The following is a 20,187-nucleotide window of genomic DNA, read 5'->3' as shown; positions in this document are numbered from 1 at the left end:
TAGGCGGCGGAGAATTAATTAGTCATGAATAATTAATTAATTCATAACAAATTAATTATTTGTAGCCTACCGCTTCAACTACCTGACCCGCATGGTCTTTGTTTTACCCATAACCAAGAGATAAATAAATAAAGAGAAGTTGCACACAAATTACCACCTGTAAATCACTTTCTCTGCAGGAATCTGGCATGAATAGGCAGAGTGATCTGTGTTGTTATAATTGTGTCGACAAACTTGGTTGGTAAAAAAGGTGCACAACAAACAGGAAACAGCCAACAGTATCTGAGGTTTCCACTAAAATTACTAAATACAAGCATGAAAGCGGAAGATTGAAGCAGTGTACTGACTTGCTGACTGCCTGGACCCGCTGTCTCGAGCGCATGACAATGTGTGTGTGTGGTCACGTGATGTGCGTTTTCAGCGGAGGGCTGTTCAGAAATGCTAGGTAAAACGCCAGAGTGGATGTGGATCATTTTCGTTCTTAAATGGCATTTTAAAACTAAGACGTATTAGTGTAAACGGGGCCTGAGTGTGTATTTTTCGTGAGCGGATTTGTGCGGGCGGAGGATCGCGATGCCGTATTAGCATCGTGCTGTCTATCAGGACAATGGCATTGTCTATCAACCCAACCCTACTCCACACAGAAAGGCCAACTGACCCAGCTGGGACTTGAACCTGCGTCCTTCCTGCAGTAAAGCGACAGTGCTAACCACTGAGCCACTGTGCCGTCTCATAAACGATTTAAATCATTTTTTTAAAAAAGAGACATTTAATATGTATAATAGCAGTCCAGAAGAGTTTATTTTTTTTTAAAAAATTAAATTCTGGCCGCCGATAGCCTTGTGGACAGTGTAATGCAGGGGTCGGGAACCTTTTTTCAGCAAAGAGCCATTTGTATATTTTTCATCAAATGCGTTTTTTAAAGAGCCATTTCGCATGTGTGTATATAACAAAACCTTTATTTATTTATATACCATGCACAACTCACAAATAAACAAATATGACGCATCGCAATGTATGAAGATAGGACAATTTATAGATTATTTTCTTTTTGCCATCGCCACTCATGAATGTTGTTTGAGTTTACGTGCGTGAGGTTATAGAAATGTTGCTTGGTTGGCCTTTTTTGGTGTAGCGATTCAAGTTAAACCACATCGCAACATATGCACATTGGTTGAATGTAGAAAATACAATATAAAGGGCAATATATATATATATATATATATATATGACATGAAAAATCATGTAGTGGTAAGTGTCAATATTATCCCAATTTTATTAATGGTAACTAAATTAATGGATAACTACATTTATTGATAACTAAAGAAACTGCTATTATATGAATTAATATATAAATGTATATATATATATATATATAAAGTCAGAATTATTAGCCCCCCGCTAAATTTTTTCCCCAATTTCTCTTTAACAGAAAGAAGATTTTATCAACACAACACATATCTTAGCCTTGATGACAGCACATAATATTTAACAAGATATTTTTGAAGATACTAGTATTCAGCTTAAAGTGACATTTAAAAGCTTAACTAGGTTCATTCGGCAAGTTAGTGTAATTAGGCAAATCATTAACGATAGTTTGTTCTGTAGACAATAAAAAAATATTGCTTAAGGGGGCTAATTATATTAATTAACAATATTGATTAAGTATTTAACATTAAAAACTGCATTTATTTTAGCCGACATAAAACAAGAATATATATATGTGTGTGTGTGTGTGTGTGTGTGTGTGTATATATATATTTATATATTTATATATATATATATATATTTATATATATATATATATATATATATATATATATATATATATATATATATATATATATATATATATATATATATATATATATATATATATATATATATATATATAATTTATGAAAAGTAATAAGTAATTTGTAACTATTTACTTGAGTATTTTTTACATCAGATACTTTTTTACTCTTACTCGAGTAACGTTTAAGATTGTTACTTTTACTTGAGTAAAAATGTCTGCAAGAACTACTTGAGTATAGATTTTTTTGAGTATAGACACGGGCTATAACCTGCTCACCTAATGTTTACTTTCGTAATATTTATAGTATTTGCTAATTAATAACCACCTCATGTGGAACTCTGAATCTGCATCTCATTTCTCAAATATCTGCAAACATATTATGGTATTTTATTTGTTAGAGGAGTCAAAAATTTACATACAGCACCTTACAAGAAGAAAAGGCTAATTACTTTGCGATGTCAAACCTCAGTCTTGCATATGTAATAAAAACATCTACTAATTTCACCAATTCTTGAACACATATTACTGAAAGTCCCACTGTTGGAGGAACAGACTACTTCATCACAAAGTGAAGCTGACTGTATTTGAAATACTTCAAATTGTGAACAGCTTGTAGGTTGGTGAACTAAGGTTTTGGAGCAGTTTCCCTCAATAACACTGGTGGGAAATAGGAGAGGAGACTCTGGCAGGCCTGCTGAAAGGCCTCTGACAGACATGAGTGCAGAGGAAAGAAATTCCCCCAAAAATCTGGCACTTTTTTGGCCTATTGGTCCACAGCCTTTCTGACTGACTGACTCTCAGACACCAGACAGGTGCTGCAGAAACAGAATGGCTAATGCACCTGGAGCTTTTTTACAACCAAGACATGATTGCTGGAGTCAAATGGTATGCCTGAAACACACAACAGGGTTTCTGCAGGTTTCACCAAGTCAAATTTAAGACTTTTTAAAACTTTTTAAAAACAATTATGAAGAAAATGTCCAACTTTTACAGGGCAAAATGCTAAGGATTTATTTTGCCAGTGGAATATTTTTTTTACTTGCCCCATTAAAATTTAAATTCAGTTATATATATATAATTAAATAATAATATATAAATATATATAATTATTATCCCCTTTGGTTTTGTTTTCTTTTTTAAATATTTCCCAAATGATGATTAACAGAGCAAGGAAATTTTCACAGTATGTCTGATAATATTTTTTTAATATTTTAATATTTTAAAACCATTTTAAGGTCAATATTATTAGCCTCTTTAAGCTATATTGTTTTTCAGTAGCCTACAGAACAAACCATCGTTATATAAAAACTTGCCTAATTACCCTAACCTGCCTAGTTAACCTAATTAACCTAGTTAAGCTTTTAAACGTCACTTTAAGCTGTATAGAAGTGTCCTGAAATATATCTAGTAAAGTATTATTTACTGTCATCACGACAAAGATAAAATAAATCAGTTATTATAAATGAGTTGTTAAAACTATTATGTGTTGTCGCCTCACAGCATGAAGGTCTCTGGTTCGAGCCTCAGCTGGGTCAATTGGCATTTCTGTATGGAGTTTGCATGTTCTCCTCGAGATCGCGAGGGTTTCCTCCAGGTGCTCCTGTTTCCCCCACAGTCCAAAGACATGCGGTACAGGTGAATTGGGTAAGCTAAATTGTCTGTAATGTATGAGTGTAAGTGTGTATGGATGTTTCCCAGAGATGGGTTGCAGCTGGAAGGGCATCCACTGCGTGAAAACATATGCTGGATGAGTTGGCGGTTCATTCCGCTGTGGCGACCCCAGATTAGTAAAGGGACTAAGCCGAAAAGAAAATGAATGAATGAATGAATATATATATATAATCGTTCATTAATCGCAATCGAGTTCAAATGTTCAATTAATCGAGATTTAGATTTTAAGTCAAATCGCTCAGCCTTAATAAATATATGGAGAACTTTTAAACAAATGTTTTGTAAGGATGTAAGGAAGATAATTTAACCATATTGCTAAATGGAGTTAATCAATTTGACTTTTGTTGACTGTTTTTTTTTTTTAGATGGATTGTTGATTTTACAGATTGAGTAGCTTTACATGGACAAAGGAAAAATAAGACCTGTTTAAAAGTATTTAAGACATACAACACCTTATTTCAGTGAATTAAAGACTTTTTAAGGCCTAAAATTTGTTTTTTGAAATGTAAGACCTTTTAAGACCCCTTGGCCACCCTTCACAAACTCACACACAATCACACATGTAGGTATTGGTGGTTTATGAAGACTCTCTATTGGTGTTATGTGTTTTATACAGTAAAAAAACGGCCCTTACCCACCCCTACCCATAAACGCAACCCTCATAGGAAACCCGTGGTAAAATGTAAATGTCAAAAGACTCCATTAAGTATGATTTTGAAGAATTTTGAATTACAAGGACTCAGGACAAGGATCAGGTATGTCCTCATAATCCACCGTAATAGAGTACAACTAGGTCATACCCACATCAATATACAGAAAACTGTCCTTGTAAACCACCAAAACCAGTACACACACACATACACACAGATATATAAAAGCGGACAAACTACACAAATATTTCCAGACTATTAAAAGCATCAATAAAACAATCAAAACTTGACAGAGCAAAGATTTAGGTGCTCTAACACTATTTGAAAACATAAACAAATGAACAAGGTGAATTATGAGCTATAATAAAGCCTATAATACACAATTCATTAGCTGATTTATTTGAGCATATACCAATCAGCGCATACTTTAGCTTTTCATCAGACAACAGCAGCAATAAAACCTCTTCGCTAATAGAAATGTTGATTTTAGTTGATTTATTGGTTGATTTTGTTCATTGTGTGTTGATTTATTTCACTGTATTTAACTTTGCACAATCATAAGTCTATCTGCGTTGTATTATTTGCATTTAGCATTGCTCTAAACCAACAAACAAACCTGCAACACTCTATTGGGTCACGACCCTCCATTTGCAAACCTCGCAGTCTGTTATCATAATCTCACGCTCAGATTCTCTCGAGTCCCTCGTCTTCCCTTCAGGACTGCTTAAGATTCAAGAGTTGTCAAGTCCATAAATCAAGTGTTTCATAGCAACGTTTATGACTCCATGTATCTCTTTGATGTCTTCATCTTCTTAGCAAGACGCAGGAAGAACGAAAGCTCAGCTGTTTTGCTCTTTAATGCATTTATCGTGCTGGTAAACGCCGGTAAAACTCCTGTTGGAGAGTGCTGCTTTCTGCTGAAATACAACCAGAGAGAAAGCAAGTATTCTGCTGGCCTGCTCACGTACATTAATAATGCCGTGCATATTTTCCAGCCCCTTGGATGTTTCTTTGCCAGGACTATGGATTTTTTTTCTTTTGCCAAAAGCAATCCGCATATTTTGCTAAAGAAACGCCCCCAGAAACCATCTGCAGGTTTTCATATTGCGAGGCAGGAAGTTTTGTCTAAGCGTATTGCATTATTGGATTTGTAGTTTACCCTTTGAAATGAAAATGCAATTACCCAGAAATCCCAGGGTTTGTGTGTTCGTGTGAGTGGACATACACAGTCCTGCGAGCCAACCAAAACAATTTATGGAATTTCCAGTTGTACGCTACTCTAGTTTGCGGCTGATTACTCTCAACTCAGACTCTCAAAATCCCCTTGAACCCTTTTGCTTGGTTCAACATAGTTTGACTCTTTTTTTTTGCTTTGACTTTGTGCACTTTGAATATTACATAACTTGAAGATGAGAAGACCACCGGCATGCTTGACATCTAGATTTTTTCCATATGCCAGTATCTGGGAATGTAAGTAACCCAAACCATTTTCTTCATAGGGAATTGAAAACAAAAGAAAAGGTTAGTGGGTATTCACAAGCCAGGGTCTCTCTCTTTCTGTGTGTGAGTTTAAATTGACCAGCTCAGGGAACTATAATAATTGTCGGTTTGTTGGAGCACAGATCAAAGTCCCATAATGCAAGTTAAAAGTGTAAATAAAATGAAAATATAAAAAAAATTGGTAGGTTTTATTTAAGTCCACATATTTTCATGCCCATGTTGTAAGACTGAGCAATAAAAACGTTATCTGTATTTATTGACCGTACACCATTATCAAAAATGATACAAAAAAGTTTGATATGAAGTTTCAGTATGAAGCGCTATAGTTTTTTTATTAAAATATGGCTGCTTAGTGCGCGCCTTTTAAGGAATGCCAATAAGCTTAGGGTGTACGTTTGTCATTTCCAATGGAGGCGCACGACTTGTGCGCTTAAGTAGGGAGCAACGCACACATAGGGTCCTACTGTATCATACACTTGGCGCAATAAGGTGCAAGTTGTGTCTGGTGCAATTTTTTGCTACTTTCAGACCAGCGCAACCTTAATTTTACCGTTTTGCACCACATTGTTTAAATAGTAAATCCATTTGCCCCACTTTGTGGACTCATGGGTGTGCTGGTCTAAAATCCAGCTCAGAGCACGTTAGTTATACACATATGTGGGTCCAAACGCTTACACATTGCTTAATACAGAATATGCATTTGTATAATGATATTAGTAGTAGTAGTAGTAGTATTTATTATATGCATATTTATATTTGTTTTATTAAAAACAAGTTTAGATTTGTCCACCTGTCGGGTTTTGGAGACGTCTGCATCACCATATGGGGCATTAGAATAGGACGTTTGTTCGGTTGTTTGTAATAGGTTACAAACAGGTTGTTTGACCACACTTCATTATTATTGTTCATTTATTCTTTTGCTGGAAATTAGAACTGAATTTAGAAATAGTTTTGAAACAAATCTTTGCGCTTAACAAACTAAATTAAATATGTAGGCTAATGAATGTCTTCAGCGGAGGGAGTTTCCACCATTTCCTCATTCACGAAAGTAAAGGAGTAAAGTAAAGAGTAAAAGTAAAGTAAAGAGAAATTAAAGAGGCAGAATGAAGGAGGCTCGTTCTTTATCCTCGCGCTGCAGATGCTGCAGATGTTTAACTGTTTTCTTGCTAGTGAACTGATCAGTTTTTCCACTTACAAAGTCTGCCATGTAAATAGCAAATGCGCCATGGCGCGACGCAACTGACTCTTTAAGAGAATGGGAGATGAGACTCTGATTGGATTAATGCAGCTTATGCTCAAAACACACCTATAACTCATTAAGAGAATAAGCACAACTCTGTTAGACCATGCACCATGGCGCAGAGCATATTTTTCCATCCTTAAAATAGCAAAAATGGAAATAGAGCCCATGGTGTGCAAGCGGCGCACATGTGACGCACGTGCATTTTCCAGGAGCAACTAGAATGCCGCGAGCGCACCACAATTCATGTCAGTAGAACTAACCAATCTGCTTCACACGTTGTATGGAATATACACATTTCAGTAGAGGTAGACTAATTACCTCAGACAAACACAGCGCACCCAAACACTACAGTGCTTTTTACTTTACTCCATCAGGGATCATACACAATTTTACTACTAAAATTCCATGTTTTTTACAAGACTTTTCCAGAACTTTCAAGTATATTTTCATGACGTAATGTTTCATGTAATGTCTAAATATTCATGGTAAATAATAAGAAAAACAACGACGTTCAAATTTATTTCAGCATATGATGGAACTAGCAACAATCTATTGTGTTTACATTTGTTTTCATATCCATGTAAAATTGATTTTGATAATGCTTACACACCACTAACAATGTAAGAGCAGTCGGCGCCAGTGGTGTCGTGGTTAGTGCGTCAACACGTGCACACCGGTGCTCACGGCGACCCGAGTTCGATTCCCATCTTGCGGTCCTATGCCGATCCCTCCCCTCTCTCTGCTCCCTACGCTTTCCTGTCTACAATCTCTACTGTACTGTCCATTAAAGGTGAAAACCCTGAAAAAAATATTATTAAAAAAAAAAAAAAAAAAAAACTATGTGAGAGCAAGCTTTTGCCCAAGGTCAGAAAAGAAGTAAAGACAACTAACCAATATTTCTGTAGGGCTGCACAATATATTGCTTTAGCATCGATATCGCAATATGTGCATCCGCAATAGTCACATCGCAGGATATGAAATGTTGGGATTATAGTTTAATATAGAGTTTAATCATAATGGAGTAAAAGTTTATCATCTAATATACATGCATTTTTAAAGAGATAGCTCACCCAATAATTGCTTATCAATTTTCATTACACCCTTCACTTGTTTCAAAACATTTGCGTTTCCTTTTTTTTAAATGAACACAAACAGAATATAATTTAATAACTTCTATAGTATTGAAACAAATGAAGTGTGAGTAAATAGAGAGTACATTTTAATCTTTGAGTAAACCGTCCCTTTAAGGCCTGTGACTGTGTGAACATTGCAATATTTCACATTTTAAAACATCCGGCCACAAGAAATGTTTTGTAACTTTAATAAAGATTAAATCATATACAATGAAGACTATGCAGGGTTGATTATTTAAGATCTGTACCTGAATAGTGAATACCTGAAAACTTGAATTCACTTTTATCTTTATTATATTTTATTTATCTATGCTTGTAATTTATTTGTTATATATTATTCGAGATTCACTCCTCTACAAAATCAGTCAATCCAAAAAAACTTGTTAAATCATCTGGTGAAATTGTATTCACATCGCAATATACATCACAGAAATGCAAAACATTGTAATGTCAGAATTTTCCAATATCGCGCAGCCCTAATTCAACTATACAGAGATTTGTTAAACTAGTTTCCATGACTTTTCCAATTCTTTGTGGGTTTTTCTGCCTTTCCAAAACTTTTCCAGGCCTGGAAAACGCCATGTCAAAATTTCATGATTTCTCCAGGTTTTCCATGACCCTATCCATAAACTTGTATGGTTTGTCCAATTGCCACCTCTGAGAAACCACACACTCTAGCTTTTCATGTGCGGGTTTTGAGTTGCGTCAGGTCAGAATAACAACACACGTGAAAATGAGTGACGTGACAAGCAGCAGTGAGGAGATTGTAAATAAAAAAGATGTAAACATGTCGCCAGAGTGGCTTTTTGGTTTCTTTTCTTGTGCATCCTAGCCATTAGCTCCCTATCTGAAAGAGTTTTTAGCATAGGGGATAACATAGTCATTCAACTTCACAATTGTGCTTTTCTATAAGAAATAGGCCTGTACAGGATACATTTGCGGTGCTGATTAGAAAGAAAGTTATTAAAGAAGTGAATGAATTTAAGTATCTTGACATAACTCTAGACATTATTTTAAAATTTGATAGTCATGTTAAAAATATGAGTAAGAAAGTTAGGCCAAGTCTAAACTCGTTTCGTTTTATTAGAAGGTTTTTAACATATCAAACTGCAAAATTATACATGCACACAATGATATTCTCTCACTTGATGTATTGCATTACATCGTGGTCACAAGCCTCTTTAACAACATTGAAGCCTACTGACTCAATATAAAAACAAGCAGTTAAAATTATGGACTTAAAGCCTATGCGATGGCATAATTGTGAAGTTTTATATAAACATAACCTTTTTAGTTTTGATAGTTTTATTCAATTTAATTATCTTAAATTGGTTTTTAAATGTTTAAATAATCATATTCCAATCCTGTTTTCTGATCTAATCAGTAGGCATCAAACCTCTCACAGAGTCACACGGGCAACTGCTAATGGTGACTGTCTAGTGCCAAAGTGGTAAGACCTCATTTGGTCAATCTGTCTTCTCTGTAAAGGGAGCCAAACTGTGGATGTTATGAAGCGGACAGGAGACAGAGGTAAGGAAACGTTAGGGTGTTTATTAAATGACAACAAGGAGCACATGAAGGATAGCCAGGAGGATCAGGAATGATGTTGGGGTCTTTTCCTCCGTGGCTGGGTAACAGGAATACACGAGGATGGACAGCACACACCAGATACAGCTGACAGAGGATGACACAGACTTGGAAGGACTGGAAGACAGGACGATTCGGGTGGACCAGGAAGACTAGGAGGAATACAGAGAGAACAGGTAAGTAAAGCGTTTGTTTTAGCTGAGGATGACTACGCTGAGTGGTCGCTCAGTTGTCCGCTTTCGTCGAGACGCGCCCGGACAATGAGCGACTGGAGTGCTGTGCTTTTATCTGGTGCTCGTGAATGTGATGCAGCTGTGTGCTCATTAGAAGTCAGGTGATGGTGATCTTCGTGAGTGGGGATCGTGAGAGCCTGACCAATCCGTGACAGTACCCCCCTCCCCAGGGCCCGCTCCTGAGGGCCGACACCTCCGACGCCGTGGTGGTCTCCCTCTGCCTCTAGGCGCTGGGAACTCAGGGTGGCTCTCATGAAACTCCACCATGAGACTAGGATCGAGAATATCAGCTCTGGGAACCCATGTCCTTTCTTCGGGGCCGTACCCTTCCCAGTCCACCAGGTACTCCAACTGGCCACCACGACGTCGGGAACGCAAGATCTCCTTCACTGCGTAGACGGCTCCTTCTTCTAGGAGCAGTGGAGGAGGGGGTTCCTCTTCGTGGTCAGGCTCTGTGGAGGGAAGAACAGGATCGTGATAGGGTTTCAGGAGTGATACGTGGAATGTAGGGTGAATACGGTAGTGAGAGGGTAATTGTAGTTTGTAGGTGACGGGGTTAACCTGTTCCACGATGGTGAAGGGACCAACAAATCGGGGACTTAACTTGCGAGAGGGCAGTCGCATGCGTATGTCCCGGGTGGATAGCCACACCTTTTGTCCGGGTGTGTATCTGGGTTCTTCAGACCTTCTTCTATCGGCGGTTACCTTGCTTCGACGGACTGCCCTCTGCAGATGTTGATGAGCCTCGTCCCAGACTCTCTCGCTCTCCCGGAACCAGTGATCCACTGCGGGGACATCAGATGGTTCGCCATCCCAGGGAAAGAGCGGTGGTTGGAAGCCCAGGACGCACTGGAATGGCGTGAGTCCGGTGGAGGGTTGCCGCAGTGAATTTTGGGCATATTCTGCCCAGCCCAAATACTGGCTCCAGGAGCTCTGGTGACCACTGCAGAAGGTCCTCAGGAACCGTCCCACCTCCTGAATCTTCCTCTCTGTCTGCCCGTTGGTTTGGGGATGATATCCAGAAGAGAGGCTGACGGCCACACCTAGGAGCTTGAAGAAGGCTTTCCATAGACGTGAGATGAACTGTGGACCTCTGTCCGACACAATATCTTCTGGAATACCAAATGACCTGAAGACTTGATTAAAGATATTGTCGGCTGTTTCAAAGGCTGTGGGAAGACCTTTCAGAGGGATTAGTTTGACAAACTTTGAGAATCTATCTACGATGACTAGAATACAGGTATTACCTTCTGACGAGGGGAGGTCAGTGATAAAGTCCACTCCTAGGTGTGACCAGGGACGGTTCGGAATCGGCAAGGGATGGAGCTTTCCAGCGGGTAGATGACGTGGGCTCTTGGATTGGGCACAGTCCTTACAGCCCTGAACATATTGCCTCACATCCCTTGCCATGTTTGGCCACCAGAATCGTTGGGATACTAGCGAGAGAGTATTGTTGATCCCTGGATGTCCAGTGCCTAGCGAGGTATGTAAGGAGTGGATCAGATCTACCCGGTGTTCAGGTGGTATGAACTGCCGATGAGGAGGGCATCCCGGCGGAGCAGGGGCTTCCGGAGTGGCAACGACTGGAGGAGCGTTCCAGGTGATCGGACAAATGGAGATGTGTTCGGGAAGAATCTTCGTTGGGAGTTCTTCATGATCGTGATGCTCGTGTAAACGAGAGAGAGCGTCTGCTCTTAGATTCTTGGGTCCTGGACGATAGGAAATGGAGAAAATCAAAACGTGAGAAGAAAAGTGACCATCTGGCTTGACGTGGACATAGTCTCTTGGCCTCTTTGATATATTGGAGGTTTTTGTGATCTGTGATCACCTGGAACGGATGTTTGGCTCCCTCCAACCAGTGACGCCACTCCTCCAAGGCTAGCTTGATTGCTAGAAGCTCCCTGTCTCCTATGCTGTAATTCTGCTCCGCCGGGCTCAACTTCCGAGAGAAATAGGCACAGGGATGCAGTCGGGGCGGTGTATCATGATGTTGGGATAATACTGCCCCGACGCCGGTGGTGGATGCGTCCACTTCCACCACGAAAGGAAGATTTGGGTCAGGATGAGTCAGGAGTGGGGCCCTTGTGAACTCCTTCTTAAGAAGGCGGAAGGCTGCGGCTGCTTCTTTGGTCCACTCCAGTCCTTTGGGTTTACCCTTGAGGAGATTAGTGAGAGGTGATGTAATCCTGCTGTAGTCCTTGATAAACCGTCTATAAAAGTTAGCAAACCCAAGAAACCTCTGGAGCTCCTTAATGGAAGTGGGTTCTGACCAGGATAGAACAGCCTCAATTTTCTTCCCATCCATACGTATACCGGTTTGGTCAATGATGTATCCCAAGAAATGAATCGACTTCTGGTGGAATGAGCATTTCTCCGCTTTGAGGTAGAGGTGATGTTCTCTCAATGTGTGTAGGACCTCCGCAACGTGTTGGCGATGTTCGGCCTCACTCCGGGAGTAAATGAGGATGTCATCTATGTACACTATTACAAAGTGGTGAAGAAACTCCCGGAGGACTTCATGAATGAAGTTTTGGAATACGGAGGGGGCGTTGACCAGACCGTAAGGCATGACCTCATATTCATAGTGGCCAGTAGGGGTCACGAATGCTGTCTTCCATTGGTCCCCCTCACGTATTCTTATCAGATTATACGCGCTGCGGAGGTCCAATTTAGTGAAGACTTTAGCTTCTCGGAGCTGTTCCAAAGCGGCTGGTACCAGAGGAAGGGGATATCGGTATTTTACTGTACCGTTATTTAGGACCCTGTAGTCGATGCATGGACGCAGCCCTCCGTCCTTCTTGGCCACAAAGAAGAAGCTTGAGGCGGCTGGTGATTTTGAGTGACGTATGTACCCCTGACTCAGAGCCTCCCTTATGTAATCTTCCATTGCCTGATTCTCTGGAAGCGAGAGCGGGTAAATCCTACCTCTTGGCAACTGGGCATCTGGAACTAGGTCGATCGCGCAGTCCCATGGCCGATGCGGCGGTAGCTGGGAAGCTCTCTTGGGGCAGAAGACATCATGAAAGGAGCTGTACTCCTTAGGAATGTGGATAGACTGCTTCTCAGGAGGACTCTCGACCGATGTTGTAAACAAAGAAATGGGGTTCCGACCTTGAAGAGGGAGATTTGGAAAACAGGTAGGTGTACATCCAGATCCCCATTTCTTTATCTCTCCTGTGCCCCAAGAGATGATGGGATCGTGCTTCACCAGCCACGGGCGCCCTAGAATGATGTCCATATTTGCACCCTCCAGAACCAGAAATTGAATCCTCTCTTGATGTAACAACCCCACTTGAAGAAGGATGTCTTCGCATTGTCGATGGATACGGGTCGAAGATCGAGTGCACTGGGTTATCGGTTGTATCTGGTATATATGCGAGGACGCCTCAGTACGTAGGTGGAGTTGACGACAGAGGGATTGGGAGATGAAGTTCCCTGCTGACCCGGAGTCGATGAGGGCTGTGACAAGGAGAGAAATAGAGGCAGTAGTTATTTGTACGGTGGTAGTAAGTGGTTTACATTGTTCAATATTCGTACTGAATACACTCACTGAAGTCCGAATGGGACGAAGGGGACACTCCATACGGGTGTGTCCACTGACACCGCAGTATAGACACAGACCCCGGGTCAGCCTCCTCTGTCGTTCCGCTGATGTCAGTCTTCCAGACTCTATTCTCATGGGTTCTGGTTCTGGAGAGGCTGTTGACTCAGGCGATTGGAGGAGTGCAGACGAGGGGGTGATGGTGTCCTGTTGATAGGAACGGAGACGATCGGAACATCGGAGAGAATGTTGGATGAATCTCTCCAGACCCATAGTATCATCTAATGTGGCCAGCTGGATTCGGAGAGTGGGTTCCAAGCCGAGCCGGTACGTGGTCAACAACGATCTCTCATTCCATCCACTTGCAGCTGCTAGAGTGCGAAACCGGAGAGCATATTCCTGTGTAGATAGAGTACCTTGCTTTAGATGATACAGCTGCTCTCCAGCGGCTACTTCCCCATCAGAACGTCCAAACACCTCTTTGAAATACTCCGTGAAGGTAGTGATGGAATTCATGACCGGCCCGGCTTGGTTCCAGATCGTCTCAGCCCATTTAAGTGCAGGCCCAGAGAGTAGTGATACGATGTAGGCGATCTTTGACTTATCTGTGGGATATAGAGAAGGTTGCATTTCGAATATGAGGGAACATTGTAACAGAAAACCATTGCACTCCCCCGCTCCGCCTGAGTAGGGCGCTGGTCGGGCCATGGGACTGGAAGGAAGGGCCGAAGAAGAAACTGTGGAGGCGGAAGTGCTCGGTGCTGGTGGTGCGTTGGAAAGTGGAGCTGGTGGCTGTAGAATCCGCTTCAACTGGTCCACCAGCTCTTGAAAGTGATCGGGGGTGCTCATGTTGTCGTCGTTATTGGTCCGGGCTTCTGTTATGAAGCGGACAGGAGACAGAGGTAAGGAAACGTTAGGGTGTTTATTAAATGACAACAAGGAGCACATGAAGGATAGCCAGGAGGATCAGGAATGATGTTGGGGTCTTTTCCTCCGTGGCTGGGTAACAGGAATACACGAGGATGGACAGCACACACCAGATACAGCTGACAGAGGATGACACAGACTTGGAAGGACTGGAAGACAGGACGATTCGGGTGGACCAGGAAGACTAGGAGGAATACAGAGAGAACAGGTAAGTAAAGCGTTTGTTTTAGCTGAGGATGACTACGCTGAGTGGTCGCTCAGTTGTCCGCTTTCGTCGAGACGCGCCCGGACAATGAGCGACTGGAGTGCTGTGCTTTTATCTGGTGCTCGTGAATGTGATGCAGCTGTGTGCTCATTAGAAGTCAGGTGATGGTGATCTTCGTGAGTGGGGATCGTGAGAGCCTGACCAATCCGTGACAGTGGAATGATTTACCTGTTAGCTTAAAATCAGAAAGTAACCTAAATATTTTTAGTAGTGTTCTTAAAAAGTGGTTAAAAGCAAAACAGCAGTGTTTACACAAATAGTCTACTGTTAGTTTGTTGGATCATGTCGCCTTTGCTTTTGCTCCAGTAATTTTATGCACTGAAAAAAATTATTCAAAGATAATTCCTTGGATTTACTCAATTTTTTTATGTTAAGTGGTTGTAAACAATTTATTTGGGCTGAATTTAAACAAACAAATTAAGTTGAACATTGTTAAATTTAATTTGTTTGCTTAAATTCAACACAAATAAATTGTTTGCAACAGTTTTGCATGCAACACTTTTTTCAGTGTGTAAAGAATTATAATGCTGTGTATATGTTTTTTATTATAGTTCCATTTTGTCAATTTTGTCAAGCCTCCTGTGGACAGGTGTTGAGATTTAGCAAGTTTGCTAAAACACTTAAACAAATGCATTTGGTTGTCCAGTGTAATTGTGATGTCCATGTCAAATAAATAAATAAATTAATTAATTAATTTGTAATGTTCAGCAGGTATTTTAATAATGATGGTTGGATCCTTTACTTAAAACCTCAGATTTGATTATCATAATTTGTTTTGTTGACAGAGTTTGAGGTTTACTGTCTCATTATTGTTGACACCTTAAAGTTTGCTTTGATTGTTCAGCGTTTACACTTTGTAACTTTGTCACAATTTATCAATTTTAAGAGTCTCTTTAACACCTATGTTTATATTATTATGAAGAGATCAGATATTTTTGTTTAAATGTTTTTGTTTTTCACCATTAAATCTATTTGCCTTTAATAATGTTGTTAAAATAAAATGGTTAAATAAATAAAAAAATATTCAATAATTATTGATACATAATGAAATGAAACATGATATTGTGATCATTTTTATTTGCTGTATCGCCCAGCCCTACCATGTTGGTGTATTATTTCACAATAATATGATTAAAAATATGCACGCATTCAACTGATTGAAATCATAAACCTGTATATAATACTTATGCTCAAAAAACTCTCAAGATCATGTGATTGGATAACTGGACTAATCTAAAATGTTGGTTTAGTCATTCTGAAATGCCAGATTCGGTCATCCAAATCAATTAGTAAAATAACCTCCTATATCCATCCAACAGGTTTGCTATTGCATGTGTCATCTGCACTCTTTTAAATACAGCTTATTTATTAGGATGGAAAAACATATAAAGTCTTCATCATTAGCAGCAGTTTCTGAGGAAATTATGAATCTGTTCTCTTGAACATTCTGCCTAATTTGTGCAAGACTCCTAATTCTTTACTGGTTGAGATGAGAACTACTATTCTAGCATAGAGGAAATAAAGGGAATTAGATGTTAAACAGGCCATTCTATTTCAAGCAAACGAAACCGACTGCAGAAATTGACCACTTTTCCCACTTTCACCCATCATTTGACAGAATTAAATCCCTGTAGAGCTCAGAAGTGAACTACGGTGACCTCTGAATCAATGGGGCTTGCCATACTTGACACGGTTAAGCCTACTGCATTTTAGCGCAGCGATTGTCTCACCTTGGATGGTTTGGCAGAATTGTTCTCTGCCGTCTGCAGCGGGAACAGGTCCGTCTGGTGAAGAATGCTTTTCCCGGATCACTCGGTGTTTCCAGCCAGAGAAGGAATCTGCGGCCTGGCCCACTGGCTCGATGAACAGTCTTTCCTCTGCAGTCTGAACCAGGCCAGTCTGGGAGAAAACACAGGAGGTGGAACAATCAATAACGGCAAGCAAGAAAAACGTTGTCTGGTTCTCAACTCTGGTTTGTATTAGAACTATTCAGTAAGATATAGAAAAGTCACGTTTTTCAAAATCATAAACAGTAATAATGCATCATGCATATGTTGCCAAATATTGCATATTATGCAATAAATTATTCATTATGCATATATGCATGTATATTTCAATACATATATGTCATGGTTTCTACTACATTTATTCTTCCATGGCAGGGGCCACACCAAAATTCATTCCCGTTCTGCATAAGATTACGTTATCTTGCTGGACTTTATGGCTGTTTCACTTTACTTCAGAATGCATCAATGCTGTTCAGTTCTACACCTCCATCATTGAATCAGTCATCTGCACATCAATAACTGTCTGGTTTAGCTCAGCTACTAAATACGATCTCCAAAGACTACATCGAATAGTTCGGACTGCTGAGCGAATCACTGGTACAACCCTTCCTACTCCCCAAGAACTGTACTTATCCTATCCAGAGCGAGCAGAAAGGCTGCCAAAATCACTCTGGACCCCTCACACCCAGCACACTGCCTCTTTGAACTTTTACCTTCTGGTCGACGCTACAGAGCACTGCGCACCAGAACAGCCCGACACAGAAACAGTTTCTTCCCTCAGCCAATCCATCTCATGAACACTTGATGATAATAATTGTGGAACCAACATCACTACTTGCTATACACTTTTATACACATATACACTTATTTAACAACACACTTTACATGCCAATTTGCACATAACAGCTGCACATATAACGTTGTATATAGTAATAAACATGTACATACACTTGTCAATCTGTATATTTGCACTCACTACTTCTATTTTTTTTTTAAATATATTTATTATCTGTTTTTTGTCCTGTCTCTGTAATCCTGTTGCACTGTAGAAGCTCTGTCACGAAAACAAATTCCTCGTATGTGTGAACATACCCGGCAATAAAGCTCTTTCTGATTCTGATTCTGTAGGTCTATTGGAGACATTCATAAATATTTCAAGCAAATCTAATAAATGTTGGAGACATTCTGGTTACATAAACACACTAAATCGCACTTCAGCAGCGTTTATTTGAGAGCGCATAAGAAAATCTGCGCTTGAGCAGCATATATTTGAGGGCGTGCAAGAAGTTTTGTGCACGAACAGAGGAAATCGGCATGCAAGCAAAAAGATTCGCACGCTCTTATTAGATGATTGTGATCTCCATCTAGTTTTTCATTAGTTTTGACTGATTATACTGACTGATACATATATATATATATATATATATTTATACAGGGATGAACACAGGTAAAACAGATGAACATTAACTGATGGCGGGAACTAGAACAAAGTAGAACATGGGGAAGGTCACATGATGAATACAAACACACATGGAAGACAGGACCTAACAGCGGTCACACTGGACTTTTCTCCCTATAGACTACCATTCATATGCACACAAATGCGTCAGACAGGAAACACAAGCTCATGCGACAAGTTTCGCAATTCGCTGCATTGCAAAGTTCAAGCTTGGTGAACTCTGACCTGCGAAATCGCATCACATGACTGCGTGAGACCAATCGAGGAACAAAGCATGATCTCTCTGGACAGACATTTAAAATATGGACCAATCGCTTGCTTTTTTAAATGTCTAATCATCTTGTTTAATCCCGCCAATTTTCGCAGCACCGCACTACAGAATTTTGCAAGCTCAAACTCTAGTGTGACTGCACCATTACTTGCAAAACCACAGTGTGTCTCAACAGATCAATAAAAAAAACATTGCAAACCATTAAAAAGTACATTATTAACCAGTTAAACTCCATCGACATTCGCTTTAAGATTAAAAGGGCTAGCATTGCATCATGACCCCCTTAAGTGGCGTCGTTTGAAAGTGTAGAATCTATATTTTATGCACATATGCATCACTTTGGCTTTTATTCTACTGTACAAAAGTATTTTGGATACCCGAGCTGGGTATTGAACATTGGTTCATTTTTATATTTTTCATATGATTAATATATTACACACGTACAAGTTATAGCTCAAATGAAAGCTCTTGCCGGTGCTCATACGGTTCTAGCATTCTTTTTACTGAATTATATTCTCATATCAAACAGTTGTCGAATGAATCGAGGTGTTTCCATGGCGCAGAAGTGAAAACAATACATTTATGATCAATAAGCAGCCCCAGATAGCACAGACAGCCGTCATCTCTTACCTTATGCTGTGCGCTTCAGGGCCATTTCTCCTCTGTTTTTGAGGTGATGTGCATAAGTAATCCTTTTATATGTCTGACGTGGTCCAAACACAGTGAAATATGCTTGATCAAACAAAAGAATAGTGAAATATGAAAACAATGATCGGCCCCTGTGGATTGTATAGCACCTCTCATCAGTTGGAACACAATAACTTTTGCATAGATTATGGTGGAGACATTGTTCTTTTTTCCTATGATCACAGACCTATGATTGACATATTTCCTATGATTTGGTAGTGCAGGAACCACCAGAATTAATTACAGCAAGCTATACCACACAGAACCTAAAAGGTACACTTTCAAATTTGAGTTTATAAAAAAAAATAATCTAAAAGCGCCTCTTTTTTTAGGTGTTTATTATAACACAGACAACATATACAGTTATTTTAAACACGTTCAATAGTGTTTTATGAAAATGCAAAGGGTTTTCTTTAAAATAATACCACATTTTTGCATTTACACCTCTGCATGTGGATTTGGGAAGCTTTTAAATGTGGGTACGCAAAATTCAGGCAGAAATCCCAAAATAGCACTGGGGTTTAACTGGTTAAAGCACTAAAAATAGCATAATGCCTTTTTTCAGCTTTCTGTAAACAACAGACTGAATTTTAAGTCATGCATGCTACTTTTCTGTTCTTTTGTGATCACCATTACCTTCTGCTGTACATTAAAACTGATGACACAGCTTTAATTTTCAATAAACTACTCCTTTGAGCTCGCACAGAGAATCTCAGCTCATGTTCTCCAGGAGGGAGCTGATGTGTTTTCTATGACAGCAAAGCCAGGATCATTCATCACGAGCTCCTCCGAGGATCTCACATATACGTTAGCCTTGTTTCCCCTCTGTCAAACTGTGACGCCCTGCGTGCCTTCAAGGGCACACAGACGTAAAATGAGAGAATAATTCATCTCCTGTGGCCGAGGCCTGAAAAACAACCAAGTCAGCATCAAATCCGACAACAACCTCCATCTCAAAACCACCATTCGCCAAATAAAATCGCTAGTTCTATCGTACCAAACATCACAGCAGGCATCAAAACACAACGTCAGTTCGAGGTCAGACTCCAACGTCAAAATGATTACAAAACCAACCAAAGAATAAACGTCTACTGATGTTAGACTTTGACGTTGTATGGATGTCACATCATGGCGTTAAGATGAAGTTGGATTTTGGTTAGTTAATGCCACAGCCTAAAACCAACCAAATATCAACGCCAGCTGACGTTGGTATATAATGTCAGCTGACTTTGGTATTAGACAACAAATTCACCTTAATTTTTGGTCACCTGATGTCACAACCAAAATAGAACTAAAGATCAATGTTATATAACGTTGTGTACCTGCTGAGATAGTTGAGTGATTTAACCATTAATAAGATTTCCCATCATTACCAATGAAAATTGGCAAACAGCATCACAAAATAGTGTTGTTGGAACTACGGCTCACTGCAAAA

The 20,187-nt window shown here is 39.8% G+C and overlaps 1 protein-coding gene across 2 annotated transcripts in view; it reads right to left on the bottom strand.

Annotated features, from left to right (window-relative positions):
* The window catches only part of adamts17 (ADAM metallopeptidase with thrombospondin type 1 motif, 17), a 312,511-nt gene that overhangs the window by 263,238 nt on the left and 29,086 nt on the right, over positions 1-20,187 (bottom strand). For both annotated transcript variants that reach the window (XM_056461008.1, XM_056461009.1), the window contains exon 3: positions 16,279-16,447. In XM_056461008.1, coding sequence (XP_056316983.1) covers positions 16,279-16,447 — 169 coding nt within the window. The remainder of the gene's footprint in view (positions 1-16,278; positions 16,448-20,187) is intronic.

Source organism: Danio aesculapii, chromosome 7 (assembly GCF_903798145.1).
Source record: "Danio aesculapii chromosome 7, fDanAes4.1, whole genome shotgun sequence".
Lineage (NCBI taxonomy): Eukaryota > Metazoa > Chordata > Actinopteri > Cypriniformes > Danionidae > Danio > Danio aesculapii.
This window is presented reverse-complemented; position numbering and strand designations above follow the sequence as displayed.